This window comes from Marmota flaviventris, chromosome 5 (assembly GCF_047511675.1).
Source record: "Marmota flaviventris isolate mMarFla1 chromosome 5, mMarFla1.hap1, whole genome shotgun sequence".
Taxonomy (NCBI): domain Eukaryota; kingdom Metazoa; phylum Chordata; class Mammalia; order Rodentia; family Sciuridae; genus Marmota; species Marmota flaviventris.
Window position 1 is genome coordinate 1,177,372 of NC_092502.1, and position 26,309 is coordinate 1,203,680.

General features: G+C 48.9%; 1 protein-coding gene across 2 annotated transcripts; it reads right to left on the bottom strand.

The window, feature by feature from the left end:
• Positions 1-26,309, bottom strand: Gcsaml (germinal center associated signaling and motility like). 2 transcript variants are annotated; one of them, XM_027922448.2, is made up of 5 exons: positions 26,034-26,290; positions 15,938-15,997; positions 10,158-10,207; positions 4,815-4,843; positions 1-4,018 (listed from the first exon to the last, which is right to left on the bottom strand). In XM_027922448.2, exons 1-5 carry the CDS (start codon positions 26,060-26,062, stop codon positions 3,791-3,793), a joined length of 396 nt encoding a protein of 131 aa, XP_027778249.1. In that variant the 5' UTR covers positions 26,063-26,290; the 3' UTR covers positions 1-3,790. The 2 variants fall into 2 exon arrangements, with proteins under 2 accessions (XP_027778249.1, XP_027778250.1); XM_027922449.2 differs by lacking the exon at positions 15,938-15,997 and having other exon boundaries at positions 26,034-26,309.

Below are 26,309 nucleotides of genomic sequence, written 5' to 3' on the forward strand. Positions count from 1 at the left end.
TTGGCAAAATAGGACAGCTTTTATTGATTTAAAGATCAAATCGACAACCATGTATTGATACACTGAAATTTCAGGTCACTAGCAAGCATCACTTATGTAAATCAAAAAAATGTTAGGATTGATTGCACAAAATTGAAATGTACTCTTAAGAAGAACTGGATTGACATAGTGGATCAGCAGTGCATGTCTCTTCAACATCAGTGTTTTAAGCTGAGTGCCATGGGAGGAGCTGGTGCAGGAAGGGCCTCTGAGTCCCCTTTGCCTGGGGCAGGACACAGCCCCAGCTGTGAGGGTCCTCCTGCCCCAACCAATAATGACACCTTCCCCCTGGAGGTGGTACAGGAGGAATCTATAGAAGGAGATGCCCGACTCTCCCTTATCTGCCAGCTATTTGCCTTCCCACAGCCTGCTGTTCCTGGAGACCTGAAGTCTTCTCCCTTTTCCTTGTCACTTTAACAATTCACTAATCTTATTGAAGGTGCCACGGACACTGGAGGTCTGGGTTGCCTGTCTGAGGATTACTGATCCCCTGATCTCTTCCGTGGATTGTAAAACTCAGTGTAATGAACTCCATTTGTTTCCCTCATGTGAATCTGTCTGTTGTAATGGGGTTTTGCAGCAGGGGAGAGAGACTGGGCTCAAATCCAGATATAAATTGGACTGGAGAATTTAGAGAAGAGGAGCAGGATGGTCAGTGTGGAGCGTTTCTAGGAAGAAACACCAAGATACACCGACTAAGTCAGTTCCACAGGATTCTTGCTGAAGGCAGGCTAGGGCAGTGGCCAGGCCTCCCCCAGGGGTAGAGGATGATGAACCTGATGCAAACAGTGCCTTGCCCTGAGGGTGTCCCTGGTCACCTACAGCAGGTTACTTGCTAAACTTGGACAACACAGAGACTGTAATGGAAGCTGAGTGTCAGTCCCTTTGGGAAAGAGTTCAAAGGGGCTGAGTACAATTTGGCCAGCAAGAAAGTCCTGATCAAGGAGAGGTGCAGCCTGAGCTTGGCACTAGTTCTACAAATCAATCTTGAGTTTCTTGGAGCAGAATATGCAAATATGAAAAAAGTTGTAATCTTTCTTGTGGAAATTTAGAGTTAACACAATTGACAAAAAAATGGGAAGGAAGAGTATTTTGGCTGGCTGCAATGCTTACTTGTCACAAATACATTTAATGGAAATATTTATATTTTGTAAAATAAAAAGTATATAAATTTTCCCCAAATTCCAAGCACAGTCTGCTTTTAAAACCACAGAATTCCCTAGGAGAACTGCTTTGGGTTACCCCTAAGAATGCCCCTCTGGCCCACCTGCTTTAGGGCCAGCTAGAGGATGGCAGGGTCCCCTAGAAGTTCTGGGATGAAAGGACTCTCCAGCCCCACCCCACCACTGACCTTCTGGGAGGAGAGGAGTCCTGAGATGGAGTTGAACCCAAGTGGCCAGTAACTCAATCAGCTACAGGGTGAAGCTCTGGGAAACCCAGGCAGCGCAAAGATTCCCTTCAAACCTCGACTCTTGTGATTAAGTCAATCTCAGACCCGGCACTCAGAGTAGCAGGCATGAGTTCATTACAAGGGATGGGAAAAGGAACTGTCAGGGGGGAGAGAGAGAGGGTCCTCTCAGACAGAAGAGGGACAGTGTGCCTCTGCTTCCCTCCAGTTTTGTTGGAGGATTCCCAGGGAACTTTCCAGAGAATCCAGAAAACTCCCGACTTTTGACTGACAGCAGGATGACATCAGACTTTCAAGTCCCCACTGCCATGACTACTCTAGGTCACCTTGGCCCATGCTGACTGGTTCTGTGTAAGGGTCACAAAAGTCTCCCCCTTCAGGGTGACTGTGTTGTTCTTATCAGCATTTCAAGGCCTGCATTTCCCCTGCAGATAACAGGAATGTGACATATCCTGTCCACTTAGGCCAGACAGAACTGCAGGGAAATTGTTTTTTGAAAGTAAAAGTATTCAGGGGTCAGCACAGTAGGCCCATTTTGTAGAATTATTCCCTTAACCTCATGTTTCCGCCAGTCACATCTGTCTGCCCCTTAACAATGTATTTTAAGAAAATTATAAAACTATAAGTTAGGGGATTTTCCAGCATTATCTACCAAACAGTAATAGAGAACACATCAGTCTGAGGATCCTGAGAACACCAGGCCATCATAAACCATCTGTGGTCACCAGACTGATGTCCTTCCCACACAACTCATCCAGGTTCCTTTGAAGAAGAATCCTGGGACCCACTCTCCAGATGGGCCAAATTTCCCCCTTGAATGTGTATCCACTTTCCCAAATAAGTCTGTCTCTGACTAACACGTGCTGAAATCCTTCTGAATCAGATGGATGGAGAGCCTCCCTGGTCCTGAGCTGAGGTCTCCTCTGCAGGAACATTTTTTGGTGACAATATAACCACAAACAGTGAGCAATCATCTGTTTAACAGTCTACAGTGGATCTAATGCAGAGAAGAGAATATTAAAACAGATGGTTACATTTCAATGTAATCTGAGAATATAATTTCATGACACTACACTGTGAACAGAATTGATCTGAGATTCATCAGAATTCTAATTGGAAAAGCTCAAACCACAAAGCCTAACACAAGATCACAGGAGAACATGCTCATAACTTGGGAGCCTAAAATGGTCAGTTAGGACACAGAAAGCAAAATATTAAAATGATTCATAATTCTAACCTCATCAAAATTATAAACCCTGCTTGTCAAAAGGTCCACTAACAGATGAACAGGTAAGACTTAGCATGACCAAGGACTTAGCACACGACTTCCTGGGCTTCCCTGTCCCCAACTCTGAGGTCACCCTCCTTCCAGTCCCCAGCTGCCCACCAAGCCCTACCACAGCCCCTCAATCTCACCTTCAACGCCAGGCTTATTATACACTAGGAATAAGGACAGAGACATACAGGGAGTAAATAACTTTGTCAGTTTGCATAAAGTGGTCTGATTTTTACTAGACCAACAGGATGGCGGTGCTGGAGTTACTCGATTTCCATTAAGTTCTTTCAGACAACGACATCACCACCAAGAAGCACAAAACTAGTCAAAATCTGCATGCAACAAGTAGGACAGGCAGAGCTTGGTTGGAGTCCTGCGTGAGTGCTCATGGGGTGGGAAGGGGGGACCCTGTGGCTATGGGAGACACTGTGGGCTCTGGCCTGCAGCTTCTCAGGAAGGGCGGTCATCAGAGGCTCACTCCTGAGGTTCACCGGGAATGCAGGCGTTAAAACCAGCCTTGTGTCGCAGTGAGCTGCGAGCAAAGCCATAAATAAGCACAGGGACTTTCGGTGAAGTTTTTGTTTGTTTTCATTTTTTACTAATCTTTGAAAAGAATCCTCATCTTTACGGTTGGACTGACGAGCAACCACGTCCGAATCCTTTGTCCTTTCTTTCTGGGACACTTGCGTCCCTCCTCTGAGAAAGACCGGAGAAGACAAAAGCAGGGTCAGTCAGTGTCAGGTCGGCAGAGTCCGCCCTCGGTCTAGGGTCTGAGGGTTTATTAAGCAGACGACAGGTCCAAATGAGCAGGTACAAGTGGAGGTGCCGCGCCAGCAAATGGAGAAATGACAGGACCTGAGCTGCGAGGACCTGCGCGGCGCACCGCGGTGCTGGAGGTACCACCCTCGGCGACCTCCGGCTTGGCAGGCAGAGTGTGCACGCTCCGCGCCGCTGCGACCAGGTGACCCCACCCAAGTCACAGGGGCGCCGCCCACAAGCCGCCGGGGCAGCGCAGAGACCCGCAGCGGACCTGGCCCCGCGGGCCTCGCTGGGGGCGGCAGCGGGCTCTAGCACGGAAGCACGAGCTCGTAGTCGTGCTCCAGGGTGCTGGCCATGGGGCTGGCAGTGGAGGTCCTCAGCAGCGCGTACTCCGTTTCCTGGGAGCCCCTGGACCGCCCCGGGCGCCGCGAGGCGCGGTCGACGTTCTCGTAGCCGTCGTCGTTGGAGCTCAGCGAGGGCCAGCGCAGGGGCGGATGGCTGATGACGGTGTAGCACACCTCCTCTGAGCCGGGTTCCTGCACCGGGAAACCACAGGCCTGGGTCACGCACGCACTGTCGCCCCAGGGTTCTCACCCCGGGACCCCCAGGCCCGCTTCCAGGGGCATCGGGGACCTGCCCTAGCAGGCACCGTGCCCCAAGGCACTGCCGGGTCTGCGCCTGCCCCTCTCCAGTGATGGAGGAGGGAAGGACATTACCCTCGCGGTCACACATTGAGATGCCATGAGCAGATCATTAACCCGAGGTTTTTTTATAAGAGAAAATTCTAATTATAAAATTAGAATTTCAACATATTTTCAATTGCATGGATAGTAAAGAAAAGAAAAAAAAATCAGACGTTAATATATACAAATCAAACCAATGAGATCCTTGTGATGTAGTTTTAAAAGGAAAAACTTTGTCCACATTATTGGTTTCTATCATGTTCACAAGCATGAATGCTAATTCCTGGGTACAGAGATAGGCAGAGATGTGGACGCTACACGGAAAACGGTCTATGGTGTCCAGATCGTAAGTGCAAGTCTCTCTGATTCCACCTGTTTTAAGAGCTTTGAAAATTAAAACATTAAGTCTCAGAGAATATTGGACTATAACAATAACTTTCTAATCTTCTAAATCAGTTAAAATTTTTAAGTTTTTATTTCCTTCCATTTGTCCATTAAAATTACCAATTAAATGATTTAAAATTGAAAAGATTTATCTAAGTCCACTCAGAAATTGCAAGTACTTGAATAAGATCATCTGTATTTTAACATTTATCAGAAAAATGAAATGAAACTTAATTTGGGGTTCATCCTGATGATTTTTAATTACCTGATTAGAAGTGGATAGAAATTCTTTACCTAGAGGATAAAAAAAACAAAAGGAAAAGAATGTGAGACTTTTGGGCCACCACCACAGTAGCAGAAGTGAAGGTAGAGCTGGTGGAGAAACTGCAGAGCCTGGTGCCCACACTTCTGACTCCCCTGCAAGCCCAGGCTTCCCCTGAAAGGCAAGATGGAGAGGCAGGCCATCCTGCATTCTATGCAACTGGCGCACACCAAGTCTGCTGACTGAGATGAACACTGGTAATATAAAGTCCACAAACACCAAGGCAATGAAGTACAGAGCATAAAGAAGAAGCCATGAGGCTGTCAATGTAAGACATAAACTCTATAAGAGTACCACAGGACAAGCATGATTCTTAAAGAGGAAAAGTCATGTAAGAGATAGATAGATACACAATAGCAAGAATAACTATTCCAAATTAAATACAAATATACCCTTCAGGTTGATTCTGTCTGTGAACCTGAAGTAATTTGTATACAAGGAAATTGAATTCAACTTGTAGTAACTTGGCATCCACTACTACCCATTTTTTTTAAATACACAAGCTCCAACTAGGGAATTCAACAAATACTGAATAAAGCAACCATCCCAATTCTTAAGAATAAAAGTGACTGATTCTGAAACCTACGATCTAATACACTTGACAGCTAATCTTACCAATTACTGGGCATACGAAGCAAATTGAATAGACTCTGTTGAACAAAATAAGCTAAGAATTTCTTTTTAAATTTTTTTGTTTTAATTTTTTATATATGACAACAGAATGCATTATAATTCATATTATACATATACAGTACAAGTTTTCATATATCTGGTTGTACATAAAGTAGAGTCACGTCCTTTGTGTCTTCTTACAGGTACTTAGGGTAATGATGATCATCGCATTCCACCGTCTTTCCTACCCCTATGTCCCCTCCCCTCCCCTTTTCCCCTTTGCCCTATCTAGAGTTCATTTAATTCTCCCATCCCCCACCCTTTGCAGCATATTATGAATCAGCATCCTTAAATCAGAGAAATCATTCAGCATTTGTTTTTTGGGGATTGACTAATTTCTCTTAGTTGCAAATGCCATTTACCTGCAAATGCCATGATTTTATTATCTTTTAAAGCTGAGTAATATTCCATTGTGTATCTATACCACATTTTCTTTGTCCATTCATCTAGTGAAGGCCGTCTAGGTTGGTTCCACAGTTTAGCTATTGTGAATTGTGCTGCTGTAAACATCGATGTGGCTGTGTCCCTATAGTATGCTGTTTTTAAGTCCTTTGGGTATAGATCGAGGAGTGGGATAGCTGGGTCAAATGGTGGCTCCATTCCCAGTTTTCCAAGGATTCTCCATACTGATAAGCTAAGAATTTCTAATAGCTAACTGTTCTTCACAAATAAAAAGTCATGTCCAATGCATTGATTTCAAATCAATTTGAACGTTACCTACATACGTTCATTTAATCATGTGCCCTTATCAATGTAGCCATATGTGATTGTTTAGCTAGATAAGTATGTTTCAGTTCCCTCCTGTTTTATGATCATAGGCTGAGGAATTTACATAGCCTATGTGCAGTTCTAGAGACAAGTCTGAACAGCATGAAGAAATCATACTATTGGGTGAAGTGTTGCTGTTGGTGCTGAAATTCTTACAATATTGAGGAACAATTGTATAACTTTCATATTCAAAGGCCACAAAGTTGGTCTTGAAGGAGTTAAGGATGTACCATCTCAAAATATGCAAAAATGATAAATTGGTTATTTTAAGCTAAATTCACTAGGAGTGATACCTGTGGAAAGGGCTGTTTGGCCTGACTTTCCCTCTGCAGCAAGCCTGACAGATTCTTTTGAAGAGCGTATCATCCTTGTGCTAAGGTGGGACAAGAGCCAAAATGACCAGAGCCTGGTAATGGGGCCACACTGAAGGTGAATAACATGCTCACAGAGGCCCTGTTCCATTCACCCTCCATCCATGCATCCAGGTAACATCCCTAGAATGTGCTACCACAGTCCAGAGCTCCATCTGTCTTGTTGCTCCTCCACAAATGCATTGCTATTTGTCTAAAAAGCACAAAACCATCTTGCTTTGGTTATTCTTCAACTCCACTTTTTGGTGAAGGTCTCTACGTGTAAAATTTGTGAAACTTCTATGCTAGTCTCTTGTGTCGACTTCATATTAATTTGATTCCTAGATCCAGCCTAAGAGCCCACATAAAAACCCAGGAGGGCTGCAGGTGTAGCTTAGTGGTGGGGGCACTTGCCTAGCATACATCTGGCCCTGGGTTTCATCCCCAGACCCGGGAGAGACAGAGAAGCCTCAGGAGTGGAGGGAGGGATCTGGCCCCCGACATCCCACTTGCCCAGAAAACAGGCTGACTGGGCTGCCCCACCGCCTAAGGGTTCCCTAGGAGATGCATCCAGAGCTTCCCTGTCCGTGGGTTGTGGCCTCTCCAACTCTGAAGGCCAGCAACACAAGACATCAAGGGTTGGGCCAGTTTCACCCTGCTGCCTCACTTTGCCATCTTTCCTTCCCTGTCCTCCCACCGTTTCAGGGCCCATAGTCACAGGCGCTGCCAACCAGAACCTGGATATAGAGAGTGTGCAGGAGAGTGAGCATTTCAAAGTGAACGTATGAATGTAGTTGCTGAAATGGCAAAGAAGGTCTTCCTCTCTCCAAGTCCAGGAAATACACACTAATAAGTATTGCATTGCTTCTTGAAACGCAAACTGAACTTGATTTAAATAAATCCAATTATCCAGGTATGCCTTGAAAGATCTTTTCTGCAGTTCAACACAAATGCAGCCAAGCTGCAGAAGCTGGTGTGAAGGATGCTTTAAAGGAAGAAACTCCCAAAGATTTGAGAGTCTGGGCTGAGTTCTATCACCTGGTTTGGGTTAGAGGTTCAGCAGGTACCCTTAACATTTAAAAATGGGACATAAGCAGCTTACAGTTCAGAGTGCTTGGGGCAGCAGGCCTACCTGAATCGGAGAGCTCACAGCCTAAACGATTGTTCCCATGGGGCATTATAGAAAGAGTGGAGAGTATGGCCTATTTGTGATCCATGTTCTTCCAGAGCATGGAGACATAGGACATGGTATTATCATGGCTTTCAATTTGTGACTCAAGGCCTGAGTGAAGGGCCAAGGAAACTGCTTTGAAGGTCTGCTTTGCACCTTAACCCTTCCTTAGGGTAGTGGGACAAATACAGTCGTTCCTGGATCTGTTTCATATGGGTTGAAAAGGCCCAACAACATACCCTGTGAATTTCTCCAGGACTGGACATCGCAGGGAAGATAGCCACCAGTGCCCAGTTGGGAGCAGCATCACCCTGCCTCTCCTGCAGCAGGATGACCTCCCTGCAGTAATCAGGAAGGTGACTATACAAAGATGTGAGATTAATGACTTCGGTTGCCTCCCCTGTTAACTTCCCTTGTGTTGACCTGTGCAAAGATGGTTGGGTCTAAGTTTTCACAAACACTAGATGGAAACCTCAGTGTAGATGAAGCCTCTTTCCTGGACCCAGCAAGATATGCAAACGTCTAATATGCACTTGCTCTCAAATGCAGGGAGCCAGCCCCGCTTCCCTGGTGTGCACCACAGGCTCCATCAGTTTCCATCTTTTGGTCAAAATCTGACTTCCAGGAAGGCTGCCCTTTCCATCTCCACATCCTGATGGTCCACAGCCCTGAGGACAGAAGCGACAGATCCAGGAAGAGAGGAATCAGGCTCCTTAGCTGACTTCAAGCCCTGATGCCCAAGGAGAACAGGGACCTGCCCTCCTGGAAGGTTCTTCGGGCTTCGTCCCCTGAATTACTTCAGGATGGACACATCAAATCAAGCCTGTCTGCTCTCTTTACAAAAGCAGTGCACTATCTGGTGAGCCCTTTAGTAAGCCATGCACCAGCTGAAGTTAGGTCCAGAGTGAGAGGTACTACCTTAGTAAAATGCAAAATGTGGTTCCATTAAAAATATCAATACAATGTGTGGACTTGGGGGCTGGGCTGTGGCTCAGCGGTAGGGCACTCGCCTAGCATGTGTGAGCCCCTGGGTTCAATTCTCAGCACCACATAAAAATAAATAAATAAAATAAAGGTATTGTGTCCAACTACAACTAAAAAATAAATATTTAAAATAAAATGTGTGAACTTGGTGCCAAGGTGTATTTTAGCAGTAGATGCTTTGCCTAGCGTGTGAGGCCCAGGGTTCAATTCCCAGGACCACACACTGGGGTGTGTGCAGGGGGGGGTGAATAAAATAACTGAAAGATGGACCACTAAGGAACACCACAATTTCAGATTGGACCCAAGACAGTGCAGTGGGGGAGGGTCCCAAGGTAGTGTGACCTCAGAGGGAAGCGGCTTCAGGAGAGAGGTGTTGAGCCACAGCAGAGGGGCAAGAGACAGGGCAATCAGGATCCAGACTGAGGTCAGCAGCTGGACTGGGCAGAGGTGTGACATGAAACATGGGTACAAATGGCTTTTGCACCATGGTCCTTACGACCACACTCGCACTTGCACTTGAAATCACTGTCAGGTGACACTTCCCATGCGTTGACCATGGGGACTCCTGCTTGGGGTGGCAATGGTATCTGGTGGCCCAGTGCCCCAGGCGTAGGGAGTGGGAAGAGCAAAGCTCCCCTTGGCCAGAGGCAAGACGCAGGAGGAGTCCTGCAGGTGAGGAGGGGAGAGCTTGTCCCCAGTGCAGGCTCCAGCTGCAAGTGAGTGAGCTCTGGGCCCCAGCAGTGCTTGTGGCTGACACTGCGGGAGACCAGGCTGGCGTGTTCCTTCTCCTCCCCGCTGGCTTGACGTGGCGTCATCACAATGTGCACATACATCAAACCATCACCCACAATTTTTATTTGCCAGTTATACCTCAAAAAAAAAATGAGTGAATAGAAGAAAACTAGAGTTTTCTTTACGACATAGCTGTCCTCAGGGACTGAGTGCTGTTATTCTTAATTGCTTGTTTTGAATAATTACATAATTACTACCCTCAATGGTGTGGCAGGTGGAGTAAAGAAAAAAGAAAAATATACTTCTCATCACCAGTTGACACTATTTAAAAACAAATATATAAACATTATTCAAGCTGGCACTATTTTAAAACGATAACATATACATTAAAATCCATAGGTTTTTGGCTAATCACCTCCCAAGTAAGTTTATGAAGTGTTGCTCAAAGTAAATCAAGTACAAATATTACTGTGATTCGAAGAATAGTGAGATCTGGTTTTGAAAAGGCAAGACTTTGAACAGCTGCCTCCAACACCAAGGGACCATCCATACCCTGGATGTTTAGGTTTACCTCCCTGCTATCAAAGACCTTAGAAAGCAATGACTTACCATTCTTATCTTGACCTTGAGTCTCTCCTTCAACCATGGCCACTTCCTGCCTGCAAGGAAAGAGATAGTGAGGAGCTCCCAGGTCTCCTCTGATCCTCCAATGCCCTTCACGGGGGCAGTGCAGTTAGGAGCCTGTCTCCCCAGCCCTCGGAAAAGTGGGGGATTCCAGGAAAGGGCAGGAGCCAGAGAGTGCCCCAGCTGGGAGTCCCAGGACTTACCATCACCACACCACACATTGCCACACACAGGGAGAACACACATAAGCAGGGGCAATGAGGACAACTCCAGGGAGACTGGCCATTTACCTCTCTGCTCTTCATTATGGGGCTGCAAATCCTACAGGTGCTGAGAGGGCCCACAAGTTCTCACAGACTTACAGCGGCACACATTAGAAAGTGTGGGCCGGCAGTGAGAGAAGTGGAGGTTGTCCTCACGGGGACACCGAGAGAAGGCCTAGGGACGATGGGCTGCCAACACATCACCTTTATTCCCTTTCCACCCAGCCCCTAAATCTAAAGGGAAGTATGGAGGCAGCCGAGGCACCACCTGTGCTGATCTGCACCTCAGAAGCAGCCAGTGCTCACAGAAGAGAGGTGCAGAGATGGGGGGGGCAAAGGAAGAAGTGCTCCAGAGCAGCCGGCCAAAGGAGGCCGATCCCAGCGCACACCCCTCCACACCCTCAGACACACACACACACACACACACACATACACACACACACTCGAGCCTGGAGTTGGAGAATGGCCTGATACTCACACAGCTGTGAATATAAAAATATGATCCGAGAATCACCAAAAAAGAAAGTGTATTGCCGGGTGCAGTGGCGCACACCTGCAATCCCAGCAGCTCGGGAGGCTGAGGCAGGAGGATTGCAAGTTCAAAGCCAGCCTCAGCAATGGTGAGTCACTAAGCAACTCAGTGAGTTGTCTCTAAATAAAGTACAAAATAGGGCTGGGGATGGGGCTAGTGGTCAAGTGCCCCTGAGTTCAATCCCCGGTACCAAGAAAGAAAAGAAAAAGTGTACTGTCAAACATGTTATTCCTCTGAGAATATATAACCTGTGAGTTTTTTTTTAAGAAAAAGGAAATGAACATGACTGTGCAGCCACATTTGAAGTCTGCAACATGCAAACCTCTGGGAAAGGTGGCAAAGAAGCTGGGAATGGTAGAGCTCAGTTTGCTGCTCTCCAAGTTCTGAGGGTCTGGCCACAAATCCCAAACCCACCCAAATGCAGGTGAGCATGGTCGGCACCTAGCGTTGGCTTCCACTGTCACTTAAATCCAGCAGGGCAATCCCTGTCTAGGGGTCAGTTCCAGACAGTGGCAGTAATTCCAAATTCCCAGGAATGTGCTTGGATTTTCTTCGCTTGTGCTTTGAACTAAATTGCGTTCCCCTCAAGTTTCATATGAGGGCTGAACCCTTTGTCCACAGGCCTCAGAACGCTGTGGGCCTTTGCAGAGTAAAAATTCTGCGCAAACAGGATCCTGTGAAGGGTCTCTCTTCCAATTTGCCTGGTATCCCTATTAGAAGCAGACCCTGGGACACAGGAAGATGACACAGATGGCAACCACCCAAAAGCCAAGGACAGTGAGCTGTGATTTAGCCTTAATGACACCTTGATCTCAGTCTTCAGGCCTCCAGGACTATGGGGAGGTTGTTTATGCCACCCCACTTTTCTGTGGCCTGTGCCACCTGGTCTGTGGCACTTTCTGTGACAGCCCCAGTGAACCAACTCAGACTGATCTGTGACACTGGGGCAGAGACACCCAGAGGAACTAGCTGAAGGCAGTGGCCAGCCATTTCCTCCTCCACCACCTCCCTGCACCCTACCAACAGTCCTCCGGAGGATGACTCCGCAGACCACCTTGGTCATCTCAAATAAGGATCCAGACAGGCCAGATGGAAAGCCACAGGCTCCTGCAGCTGCTCTGAACCCTTCACACCAAGGTGCCTGGACTCCATGTGAAGCAGAGCAAAAGAAACCATGAAACTAACTGAAATGAAAAGACAGTGCATCATTTGTGTCAGTCAGTAACGAGGAGTAGGGAGGACGAGGGCAGGGAGTGTCTGAAATATGTAATGAGCTAAGTCTCTGTAGCAGGTACACTTCAAAATTATAATCTGAAACAAAAGGTGCAGAATATATTTTCAAAATCCCTGAGGCCAGCAGACCCGCCACCAGCCAGCACATTTTTTGCCACATGAGCTCCTGATAGACACCCGGGAAAGGACAGGCCTGGGTCTGAGCTGTGCTTCTCACGGCCCCGACTTCCGGTGGTAGTGCAGGACCACGTTACACGAGGACCTAGAGAGTGTAGGTGACTCGACTCCCAGCTGACACAAGTGGCCAGGAGGACTAAGAAAACCCATGCAGCAGCAGAAGCACAGGCCACACGGGCCGGGCGCAAAGAAGAAAGGTGTGTTGGAGACGGTAAGAGTGGTGTTTGGGATCCAGAGCTCCTCATATCCAAGAAGAAGTGAAAGGCAATGTAGCCCAACACTGAACGCTGGGAACATAGCCTGCAAACTCCTGAGATGAGAGGAGGCTGGTGTGCCCTAGAAGTGGCCTCACTGAGACATCACCACTCGCCTGTTCCAAGCACAGACTGATGGCTTCTAGTGTACTCAGAGTAGTGCGGCCAACCCACAGTGGTTCCCGCACGTCTCCTTCACTCAAAAGGGAAACTCCCTGATCTGGCAGCCACTGCCCACGCGTCCAGCCTTCAGACCCGGACGCCATGTCCCTCCTGCCCCTGCTCCTCTCTCTGGGCACTGTTGGTCTCCCTCCTGCCTCACTGCAATCCCAGGTCCTGCCACCTGCTTCCAGCCACTCCCTGCCCAGCCTCACTAGCCTCACTCTGCTCCACCTCTTGAGACCACCTTTTTACACATGAATGAGACCTTGTGGCACAGACAGAATATTATTTAAGTTTATATTCTTTCATCTTTCCATTCCTTAACAGGAAAGACTGAAAAGAAACAGAAAATTGGGGGTTCAAAATAATTAGAATAGCAACAATTTAGGGAAAAAATAAAAGACTCCAGTAAAGATAAAACAGTGATGTATGACTTCCTGCAAAGAGCGAAACAGAAATTACAAAAGTGGTGACCGAGGGCAAGTGGGAGGGGAGAAGAAAGGGAGGTAACTGTATCTCAATTGTGGTGGTGACAGGACTGTGTATGTTTTTCTGAACTTATTAAACTATATACATAAAAGGTGAATATTATCGAATTATAGCTCCACAAATGAAAATTAAAGTCAAAGGCATTGAAAGATCTCATACAGTCCTTATTGGAAGTATGACTGAAGTTATGAATTAATTTAATGATATTCTGGTAAAAAATAATAGCCAAAATTTACACAGAAAGACGTAGATAGCTTACACTCCTCTCAGGAGCACGAATTTGCAAATTTAACCAGGAAGAATACTGTCTCTGGCCCAGCAGGTGGATAACAGGCCGCAGATGTGATGGATAGAGAGAGTAACAGGGCTCCCGGTCTGCCTCAGCACAGCGCAAGCAGAATTCCTGGACTCTGGCTCCTGACCTCAACAGTGTGAGGAAGGCTAAAGAGGCCTGCCATGTCTTATTTAGGTATCCTCTGATTGTAATCAAGAATGCTGCATCAGCTGAGGTGAAGGCTTCACTTATTTAGCAAGAAAAAGGAGAAGATAAAATCTACTGCACACCTGACTCCAGCCCTGACTGACTGCAGGGCTGGCAGAAGGTGGCCTCAGGTACTGACTGACTGACTGCAGGTGTGTTTGGGAGCTGGCCTTTGTGCATGACCATGTCTCAGAGTCAGGTCTGGCTCTATTGATTATGAAACAAAAGTCTTCTTTAAATTCCTTATTGATGCCTATATTAAATGGCTGAAGGAGAAGCCCTGGTTCAGACTCTGCACAGACGGCATTACTGCTGCCTGAGACCAGAGGCTTGCATGTGTCACAGGACAGGCTCCACCACCCTGTTGTTTCTGCGGATTCACATACCAATGGAACCCTGGGCAGAGAAAGTCACAGTGAGAGGCGGTGAGAGGGCCCAAGCTGCCAACCTCAGCTGCCCTCCAGCAAGCAGCCTGCCCCGCCCTCATGAGGAGGAGGAAGTATCTGCCCCAGAGAGACAGACCAAGACCCAGGATGATATGATGAGGAAGGAAGCTGACGGCAGAGATACAGAAGCCTGTGGTCATCAAGTCCATCAGGTGTTTCTGAGCCCGGGAGCCAGGGCCAGATATCGCAGGCCAGCGAGCTGTTTGTGCACTCTTGTCTTCCTTTTTCCACTGAGGATGGGACAACTGGTACATCCAGGCAGTGGGACACATAGGGCTGGTGCCTGTAAAAGCAAGTGGTCTGCAAAGGGAGATGAAGCACAAGAAGCAAAGTAAGTCCAGAGTTCCAACTGAGACCTGGGCCAGGAGAGGGAAATGGGCTGTGGAAGTGCCAGAAGCTGTGGGTGCAGAGGCACAGCCACTCCCCCACGCACCCCAGCCGGCAAGGTCCTTCAGAGGAGGCATGAGACTGAGCACCTCCAGGAGGCGCTCCTGTCCATCAGCCCCCCACCCTCCCCCGAGCAGGAGGAGTAGCTTTAAAGAGAAACGATGGGGCATGTGGCAGCTGCAGTACAACAGGCTTTAGATGCCAGGCCAAGAACATGCTACAATTGTGAACAAACAGGACATTTTAAAAGGAATTGCCCCATAGGAGGAGGGTTTAACAAAACTAGGTATCAAAGGAGTAGAATACCGGGTATTTGCCCACGATGCCGTAGAGGGAGACATTGGGCTAATGAATGCCATTCTCAAACCACCATAGAGGGTACTCCATTACCAAAAAATGATCAAGGACCAGGTGTTTATCCACGATATCATGCAGAAAGGCATCAGGCTCCGTTGCCAAAAAATGGACAGTGGGGAGGTTGAGAGGCTTGTGGGAAGCCGGTGGTGGCAGTTGGGCTCTGAGGGATTTTCCTGAGGATCTGTTTTGTTTGGCGTGTGTGGTTCTAAAAATAAAGTTCGTTTCTTTTGACAAGTGGCTCCTGAATTGTGCCCAGCCAGACTGCGGCAGGGCACCAGTGCCTGAGGGGAGGCTCAGCCGGATGGCTGAAGAACACAAAATGGAGGCAGGAGTCCCGAAGGCTGTGGACAGGGCAGAGGCTGAGGAATGAGTCTAGAGAGGTGGACAGGAGCCAGTCCTACGCAGCTGGGGGTCCTGGTGAGGAGTGTGGGCTTCACTCTGGATGCAATGGAAGCCAATGGTCTTAAGCAAGGAAAGGGTGTTACTAGACATATTTTCCAAAGGTTCTCCTGGCTACTCCATGAGAAATAGGCTGAAAGAAGCCCAATGCAAACAGTCAACGGGGAATAAGCACCCTTTACTCCAGCTAACAACCCCGCATGTGTGTGTGTGTGTGTGTGTGTTGCTGGGGACTGAACCCAGGCACACTCTACCTCTGAACCACATCCCTTTTTATACTTTATTGTGAGACAGGACCTCACTAAGTTGCCCAGGCTGGCCTGGAACTTTTGACCGTCCTGCCTCAGCTTCCTGGTCCCTGGGACTACAGGCATGCATCACGTGGCCAGGACTCCTCTCTTTCCTCGAATAGCCAGTAAGAAGCAAGACTTGCACTAGCTCCACCTCTCTGGCTGACAGGCGTCACCTAACCTGCTCCCAGGGCAGAGGTGATCTCAAGGCTCGGCAGCTCCGTGGCTCTGAGGGGTCCCGTGGACAGAGACTCTGGGAGTGAACCCAGGAAAAATGCCTGACAGTTCTGCTCACCGTTTCCTTTTCACTCCTCGGTTTTCCTTCCTGTTCTTCTTTGGATTCTTTCCCAGGCAGCTGGATGGAGACACATAGGAGGAAAAAGAAGACCATTACCCTCTCCAGATGCTTTACTCCCTTCTCCAACTTACTTAACTGTGGAAATCTTCTCCTTTGGCCAAACACCTCTCTCTCTCTCTCTGCATTGACAGGGAGTCACAAAAGCAGAACATGGTTCAGAAATGAACCAAAGCCGTAGCTCAAATGGGACAATGTCCATAGTCCGACATTTTAGATAGGCTCCAGGGTTGGGGTTTATCATGACCAGGCCAGCAAATTTCCCAAGTCTCCACAGGGCTCAGGTGAATCACCTGGCAAGGTATGGAGACCCTAGCATAGGGAAGGTGCGGCTTCTCCCATAGCCCAGACAGAGCCAGCAGCTGGTCCTCAGCCCTGCAGGGCAAGGCCCATGGGTCCTGGCCCCTGAGTGGGAGCGAACTTCTAAGTCATCTGAAGAGTGAAGCTGAGGTGAGACAAATCCTGTGACTTGCATGGTTAACGCGAAGGTTAGTGATGGGCCAAAGCCTGTGACTTGGCTACTCAAACTTTCTACTCTACCACCATCCAAGCAGCATTTCTTTGAATGCTTTTTCCCCTAAGTCTCCCTGATTTACAGTCTACTCTATTAGTCATTGCACCCAGATTTGACCATGACTGTGAGCACTGTGCATCTCTCCCTCAGAACCCACCCTGTACGAAGGCCAGGGCCCTCCGGGTCACGCCCCAGCCCCGGTCCTCGCCTCCACCTCTGTGCAGGTTCCTGCTTTCCGGCTACGTTGACCTTTCCTCCACATTGACCAACCCTGTCCTCCAAAGCCCTCCCTGCCTTCTCCAGCTTTCCCAACCATCACAACCTTTTTTTTTTTTTTTTTTTTTGCCAAAGTTCTCTGTCCTTCAACACTGGCCAACATCCGCTGATACAGAGCACATTTCAGAAACCAACCACGGAGACCCAGTGCCGAGCAGCTTGAGGAAACGCCCGCCACCCCTGACTGTTACTGGCGCACCTTCCAGAAGTGTTTTGGAAATTGACGTGCAGGGCACCTGAGCAGACAGCAGGATTTGCAGCATGCAGAGGAAGTCAGGGTCTCGCTTCCAGCAGGAGTGTTCTGATGTGGCGCTGGCATGGTATTCACAACCATGCACTGATGGTTGTCCCGCTGGGCAGACCATGAGGCAGGAGGTGCCTACCCTCAGTGACCTAGTTCTCCCATGGTTACTAGGGTCCAGTGACTTACCTACCAAAGAATATTTGTAGTTTAAAATCAAAAAGCAGGATCTGACAGTTCTTGGCACTGGAGCGACCTAACTGGAATGTCAGATCAATATGCTAATGAATACGAATTCTCATCACACACAGCGTAAATTTTTATTAAGAGGAACTCAGATAATGTAAAAATTGTTTGGATTAATTAATCGGCTAATACTTTATCATTTAAAAAAATAGATATTAAACTTTAAAATGTATCTTGGCCAAAGTTTTGGGATTATGGGAACTTTTTCAGACACTCTGCTTTTTTTATGCTTTTCTTGATTTTTCAAGTTTTCCGTGCTAACTTATGACTTCATAGAGCCATAAAGGAAGTCTCAGTGGGCAGCTCCCACATCAGCCACTGGCGCCCGCTTCTCCAACTATTTTGAAGTGAAAGTAAAGACCAAGAGTAAAACTGTAACTCAAGGTGCGTGTCTGGGTATGAGCAACATGCTGCACACCCCCTCGGTAAGGACCTCGAGGGACTTCCTGGAGCTCAAAGTGCCGGGAACCAAAGCCAAGGCAAAATGTGAGGGCGGGTTTCTAAATGACTCAGAAGGAAGACCTGGGGGCCAACCAGGAGGAAGTGAGAGTTCATTTCAACAAGCTGGAAAGGGATGGGGAGCAAGTTGTGGGTAGAAATAAACATGGTGGAGAGCCAGCTATTAGACAGGAAGGCTGTCGAGAAGGTGCTACAGCCCTGGCAAGACCAGCCACGGGAAAGGGAAAGGACCTAAGGAATTCAATAAGCAGAAAATTCAGAGCAAATGCTGCAGCCTGAGGATAACCACGAAACATTATCATAATAAACACGGCTTGGAACAAACACCAAGAAAACCAATTGCAGGAGGTGGTGCATAAGTGTACTCAGGAGCTCTCAAGGATCCAGCCCACGAGGCAAATGCAGCCTCTGTTGCACTTCAGACAGTAAAAAATGTCAACTGCTGTCAGACCCTTTCATGAGATTAGTATGATCTCATTCCAAAAGGAGGCAAGGAGAAGAAAAATAATCACAGCTCAATTTGCTCATGAAAATGGATGCAGTAATCCTTGCTAAAGCAAGAGTCCGCCAAATCTAAAGATGCAAAAATAATATACATCACAACCAAGTGGGCTGTGCACCAGAAATTCAAGGATAGGTCACCATCACCAACAAAAAATCAATTAACATTAAAAAAATTATTTAACAGAAAAATTGTGAAGTTATCTCATAGTTTAAAAAAATCCATTTGATAATATTTAGCCCCCATTAGCCACAAATGTTCTCATCATGCTTGTTCTAACATGAAATGCTCTTGTTTTGATAAAGGCCATGGGCCACAAGTACACAGCAAACTCCGTGGAAACACCTTCAGGAGAGTTACTAAGGTCGGGACAGGACAAGCATGCTTATGAATACTGAAGCGAAATGACATTTAAAAAGAAAAGGACCGAGTGCTGTGGGCAGTAGAGCTGGGGGAGGTCCTTATCTGCACAGAGGGTGCATCACCAGGCAGGAGCCCAGGTGCTGACCATCAGCAGTGGAGACGAGGTACTCAGTGAGGCTGGTGGGCAGTCGTCTCACAGAATCCAGCAGCACCCCAACAAGGGCGGCCAGAAACGGTGACCTCAGACTCACTGCCATCACGTATGGCATCTAGAACTCAACCTAAAAACAACTCAAGAAAGGAACGAAACCTGAAACTTGGACAGCACACAAGAGGGTCGGCGCAAGTACTTGGCTGGAGGAGACTGTCTGCATAGGTGTCACACTTAGCCACCAAATTCAGCTGAATGTTTAGTGTTGCCCCATCACAGTTCAAACTGGCACTTTTGGTAGGGCTCACGGGTCCAGTTTTAACCGACATGCTGAGGAGCAGCGAGAAGGCACACGTGAACTGGATACCGTTGGGCAGAGTCAATACTACCCTGCCCTCCTGGCATAAGGACCGCCAAGCTGTGAGGGACTCTCACAGCTGCTGCCAGGTCTCTGGTGGCAAAACAGGTGCTGTCCAAAGGACCAGGAGGCTTTGGCTTCTCCTCTGACAAACAGAACCATCTTTGTGTCAAGTTCTAGTGCCCACTCTGCAGCCTGGCAGAGGGCACTGGGGAAGCTTGAATGTGAAACTACTCACAAAGCTTCCTGGTATCCAAGCTTCCCGAGTCAGTTCTCAGACCCTCATCCCAGCCACCCCACGGTTCTGTGTAGAGCTCTCCCCACTGGAGAACCCTCCAAATGGTTCCTATTTCCCACAGTGACTATGACTAACAGTGACACTGGAGCAGGTACTGAGCATGCAACAGTTACACTAAGAAGACAGTGTGCTGCTCATGAAAGCCTGCAGCAAAAAGAAATTGCACAGACATGGAGAATGCTGCCTAAGGAAACAGATCCAAGTACAGGCACTCGGTGCATGGTCTACAAAAAGAATTAAATTCAATTGGAAAAGAATGGATCTTCTAAAGACAAACTTGCAAAATCTGTCTTACATTTTGGAGAAAAGAAAGCTAAAACCCCACTTTATGCCATATAGTAGATATGGAGATTCAAGGTCTAATGGGGAAGGCAAAGCATAGAGTCAGTGGGAGAAAACTCAGAATAATGACTCTGTGACCCAGTAGGGAGCAGAGCTGGGATGCAGCTCAGTGGTAGAGTGCTCAGGGCGTACTGTGTGCAAGACCCTGGGTTCCCTCCCCACACCAGAAAACAAACATGAGGGGCAGGACTTTATCATAAATCCCAAAAGAATAATCTAGAGGTTCCCAAGAGAAGCAGAAGCCTACACCCCCAGGAGCACTGGAACTGAGTGTTTATGGAGGCCCTTCATGACAGTCCAAACTGAAGCAACCGAAATGCCATCAGTGGAGGATGCACACACATGCTCGTGTACACTTGCACATAAACAGACTCTGGTACATTCAATTAAAAAAAAAAAAAGAGTAAGCTGTTGGTGCCTGTGGTGTGGCCAAGTCTCTCTGATGATGTCGGAGAAAGAAAGCAAGCACAGAAGAGGTGACATCGTGTGCGTCCACTCACAAGGAGCCACACCCAGCAACAGAAACCACAGCAGCATTTGGAGGTGACTGACCGGGGGAACACCAGGAACTCCATGGGTTGACAGAAATCATAGACATTGTAACTGTGGGTGCGAGCACTCGTAAAAGTCAGCAAGTGTTACAATGAACGCGCCATTTCACTATGTGCAAACCTTGCCTCAGTTCAGAAATCCACTCAAGGAAATGTATTTTAACAGACAAAAAAAAAAATAGAAACTATGAGATAAAAATTGATGGATTCACTACTCAGTATTCAAGGTTTCTGATCAACAACATGAAGTGAAGTGAAGCCATGCCTGGTAGGCACAGATGCTGGCAGTGGCCGATACACAGGGGTGTCTAAGGTACTCACAGAGCATGCGCCAATCACAAATGATGCAAGAAACCCCGTGGAGCACGGCATGTATAGCAAAGCACCTGTACCATCCTTCCTTCATTAAGAAGATGGGGCAGAGAAGAGCCCTACTCCCTGGGAACCACCTGAAACTGACTCTGGCTCCTTTAGCCCTGAGAGGGCGTGGAGGACCTCCCTGTGAGCAACTATGGAGATCCAACCCTTACTTCCAATGCTGGGGATTGAACCCAGGACCTTGCTCATGCTGGGCACACACTCCACTACTGAGCCATGCCCTCAAAAAGCCGAGTTCTAATCCATGTTGTCTGAGGAATTTGGGCTGAGTCTGAACCGCCCCGGGCAGGATGGATTTTCTGTGACTGGAACTTTCTTTCAGCTCTCATCTTTGTTCCACTAACAGGCACCGGTGGTGCAGATTAATGGGTTCACGTGATATTCCCACTCATCATGCAGTGTGCATTAATCACATCTGACCTCTCTTCTTCACGCTTCCCTCCCACGCTGGACTGTCCTGTTTGAAGAGCTAGATGGTGCAGAGGCAGAGTGAAGGGATAGGTAAGGGGAGGCAGTGCAGAATGATGTCATGTGCATATGTGCATATAGGACAGGGAACGTCACCTTTATGCATAGATAAAGAGCCAATCGTAAATTAATATATGAACAAAAGGAACTCTACTGGAGGAAGGAGAATGGGGGAGGGGAGGAGGAAGAGAGAAAGCGGGGAATCGTGAACTGAAATCGAATTCCATGCATGTGTCAGCTGGATGAACCAGTTTACTATGTACAACTATAAAACTCTAATAAAAAAATGGAAAAAAAGAAAAGCTGGTTCACATAGACATCATAAGATATCCAAGATGATTAAGAACAATAACCTAGCAATCTACAATTCAGATTTTTGCCTGGATTAAGAAACTTCTCTGCTCTTTCTAGTTGATTAGGCAAGGTGTGCATACACATCTCACTCGCTGCACAGACGGGTCGAGAGGCAGAGAATCCTGCATTCTAGATCTGACATGTGCACCAGTTAGAGGTCTGCCAAAGAAGACCCTCCGCCTTCTGCTTAGCGTTTGTCCCATAGATGAGCAACAAGCTTAAGGCTGCACTGCACCCATTATTCCCCTTTGGGAACCAGAGGCCGGCTTCCAGAAGGCGTGGGGGAGGCACAGCCCACCCTCCCAGGACAGGAGCCCTACAGTCCCACATGAATTCCCTTCCCCATCTAGGTTATCAGAGAGGTCCCATGGCTCGTGTCAAGGGCCGGAAACCATTTCTTAGAACTGTGAAACTAAACCCTCTTCTGACGCATATCACCAGGGGAAGGAAGCCACCCTCCAGCCATCTACTGTGTGATTCCAACTGCAGAATGTTCCGGAAGAGATAAAACTATGGAGCCAATGAAAGATCAGTGGTTTCCTGGTGGGAAGGGAGGAGGAGTGAAGAGGTAGAGCACAGTGATGTGCCCTGCAGGGTGCTGTGTGCATGGTACGCATTCGCCCAGACCCACAGAACATACATCACTGACCGTGGGCCCTAGTGAAAACTGTGGACTTTGAGTGACAATGAGGTGCCCTGGTCAACACTGTTACGTGTGCCACTCTGACGGGTGCTGACGACGGGGGAGGCTGTGCATGGGTGGGGCAGGAGGGCAGTTTCACAGGACGTCTCTGCACCTTCCACTCAATTTTTCTGTGAATCTCAAATTTCTCTTAAAAATAAAGTCTGTTAAAACAAGTATTGGACTTCTATGGTCTGAAGGTGTCCCCAAACTTCACCTGTGGGAACTCAGTCCCCAGTGCAACAGTGCTGGGGCACCTTCCAGAGGTGACTGGGTCCTGAGGCCTCTTCCCTGTGCATTGCTGGGGCAAGGACTGGTCACCAGGGAGTGGGCTCTTGAAGCAGGAGGAGTGGCCTCTTCCTTCTCTCTCCCGCCTGCTCACTCGACCTTCCTCCATGAGTGGACACAGCCAGAGGCAGGCCCTGACCTTGGACTGCCCAGCCTCCAGAGCTGTAAGAGATAGATCTATACTCTTTATAAGTCACACAGTCTCAGAGATTCTCTTACAGCAACGGCAAAGCCGGGTGAGACAGGGAGGCAGCAATGCCTCCTCTACAGGGCCACTGAGGATTTGGTCCACCTACTCAATGCTGGGCACCCACTGGGACTTGCAATGTGGCCTCTATTTGCTGTCCATGCCACTGGACTGGAGTGACAGAGCAAGGGCTGGAGAGGGGTGGGCAGTCTTGAGTTCTATGGTTGGATGAGTGGGTGGGGTGCTATTGGGTCCCAATAAAGAGAAGTATGCTACTAATTAGAAAAAAGGAGATCCCACCGATAGGGTGGGTGTTTCCTGTGACCTGCTTCCTCCATCCAGCAGCTGTGTGAGACTCTGTGGCGGATGCAGGAGGAGCTGGGATCCCAGGAAGCCCGCCCAGAATGCCCTGCTGCTCCTCCTGCCTCGACTCCTCCAGTTTCAGACATATAGGACCCCCCCACCCCATGGCTTTGCTGATGGACAGGCGCCTGGGAGAGGCCGGGGCAGCCTTGATTTAGCTGAGGAGCATAAGCACATCCTCCCCTCCACGATTGGGATCTGAATGACCATCGAACACCAGGACAGCCCCTGGGGACTGCATTTACTTTCCCTGCATTCTTTTTATTTCCGTTGATCCTGGTGAGTTTCAGCTCTTTGCCATCTAACGTCTGGTGGGAGTCAGTGTCTTCCCTCAGCCTCTCCCTGTTGCTGCACCTCATCATGAGGATGGACACTCTCCCTAACCTGTGGGCCACATTGCATCTCTTTCCAGCTCACACATGTCCACCATCTCACCACTTCCCAAGGGCCTCTGAAGGCCCTTCATCCCCAGTTGGTGAGCCTCATTTTTAACTTCTCCCCCATGGGGGTCCACCCTTCCAAATATCCTCCAACGATGGACAACCAGTTTTCACTTCCTGCAGAGCTCTACCCTCCAAACGCTTGCCCGGTCCCCAGGTTGTCCCTGTGTTTGGACAGTCTCTGCATTGCTAAGCCTGCCATGACAGCACCCCCACAGGCAGATGCTCAACACTCCTTCCTGCCATCCTCCCTCAGAAGCACCTCCCTCCCATTCTCCTGTTTCTGCATCTGCCTGACCTGACAAGAGTGGCCACCGTGGTCATGACAGATGGCATCTAAATCACACACTGCTTCAACTCCTCTCAGAAGAGCTGACCTGGACAAGCTTCACTCCTCCCAGTTCCACTTCTCAGCTACAGGATCTCCATTGTCTGACTTACAGCAGCGTGAGCATGCACGGTGCTTTCCTCAGGACCTGTGCACTGGGCTTCACAGCCATCTGCCCTGCTCCCGTTCTCCCAAGGGCGAGCCTGCCGTGCCACACGGGCAACACCCTGGGCACATGCTGAGTTAAACTTTGAGCTGGGTCCTGTTGTCCCTCCACCTACACAAGCTCAGTATCACCCTGGATAGTGATGATCCTGCTCTACCACGGCCCTTTGGTCTTTTTAAGAAAGAGGAAGTTACTGAAAGGCCTGGTGGAAAACCAAGAGACAGCTGTGCCCTTTACCATGGCCAGGAGAGATGGCATGGACACTCTTCTGCCTGGCTGGATGACCAGGACACCACAATGTGGACAAAATGACCTGAAGGATCAAGTGTTTTTAGGCAGTGAGAGAAGTTCAAAGACGGAGGGGAAAGAATTCAGAAGAAGCAGCTGTAGGATGGGCAGTAGTCACGGGGGAACCCCGGCGGCCTCCACCCTCCCTGTCCCACCACGCACCAGCTTAGCCCTGGTCCAGGGGCTCCCCACTGGGCTCTGTGTCTGGAGGCTAAGCCCACAGTATCTCTGCCCTTCCTGCTCTGATGGTTTGAGAGTCCGTGTCAAAACCCGGGTCAACACTTGTCAGTAATGGCCCTGGGCGGTGAAACCTGCGGAGGGGGTCTGGTCATGGGGACATGGCCCTTGTGGCGGGCTGCCTGTAGGGCGAGATCTCCGGCTCCTCCTGACCACGCTGCAGCACCGACTCGGCACCACACTCAGACTTCCCAGAACCAAGAGGAATAAGTCCTTTTCCTTGTACCCCGCAGCAGGAAATGGACTGCAAGACTGGTCAATCACATTACCTAGGGCCATGAAATCCCCGCCCCCCCCAGCCACCTTCCAAGCCCTGCTGCTCTATATTCTACTGAAAGTGTCCCCACAGTCAGAACTGCAGCGCTAGCACAGATGTCGCTTCTCCTGCTGGAGCACTCTGTGAGGCCAGGATCTTGGCCTCCCTGGTGCCTCTAGCACAATTGCATGAGGCTCCGCCTGAGCCAAACAGTCCTGGGGCTGTTCAAGGACAAGCTCCTTAAGACCAAAGGGGCTGAAGGAGGGAGCTTAGGGAGACAAAGCCGTCTTCACACCTGCATAGCCACCAGCTGTTCCCCTTCACACCTGTGCCCCTTCACACCTGTTCCCCTTCACACCTGTGCCCTTTCACACCTGTGCCTCTGCACAGTCACCATGCTGTTCTGTTAGAGTCTGTAAACAAGTCTGCCTGTGGATGACTGTCCGCCAGGTAGGAGGCACCAAGGGAGGGGCTGCAGCAAAGCTAGTGATGGAAGCCGCACCCAAAGGAGAAGGAGCAGTGTGTACAGAATCTGAGAGCAGAGCCAGGGTGTAGCCGCCCGAGAGCTTAGCTAGGGGAGGCAGGCAGCCTGGAGCACAGGAACCGTGCAGAGGGGGATCCCGAAGGGCTTGGGGAGAGGGGACCACAGAGAGGATGCCACAAGGCCAATCCTTTCAGAAACATGTAAGGAGGACTGGGCCTGGTGTCCATGTCTGTTCCACCACCTCAAGACGTCGAAGCGAGAGGGCTCAAAACCCACCGAGCAGAACCACTACTTGAAAGTATGCACCTGCGTGCTCTGCCTCCCCCTTCTCAGGCCCCTGGCCATGCATTTTCTTGCCAACCCCAGAGGCTGCTGGATTGGAGGTCAATCCTAGACCCCAGGTAAGGAAAAAAGAAGGAATGGAGAGACTCAAGTGGCAGTGGTCTAGACCTGCCTGAAAAGATACAGATTCAGACTGTTAAGTTTCAATTTCAGATGAACATGAATTGTGTTTCATGTCAGTACCACCCACAAAAAAAAAATGCCCAGGATATCACACGAGGTGCACTACCACAACAGCGAAACCTGCCTGATATTCTGAAATTCGGATTCAACCCATCATCCGCTATCTTCATGGTCTGCACCTAGCACTATCTGCACCTAGCACCCTACCATGGCTCCATAGCTGGAGTGGCCATTTGCCCTTCAAGGACACTGCCCTCAGAGCAGACCTCTGTGGCACAGCCTGGCCCACTTGCCCTGCCTCCTCCTCCCTCTCCTTCCCTCAGGAAGGGCAGCGTCCCAGCCAGGACTCACCTGAGCTCTCTCAGGAGACAATTTCCCATCCTCCCACAGGGCTCTGCTTCTCAGCTCCAGCTTCACTCCACGGGGCAATCTTGACCAGAGCAACGCCCTGCAAAACGCGCAAGGTCCTCGTGGCATCTGACCACTCGCTTGAGCTCCTGCCAAGTGCTGGCTGCCGGGGGAACGGGCAGGAGTGAGCAAGCAGAGATGGCCCTGAGGGGAGGGGAAAAGAACCGTGTGCACATGCAAGAGAGTTCATGCACACGCACAATTACAAGGTATGGGCAA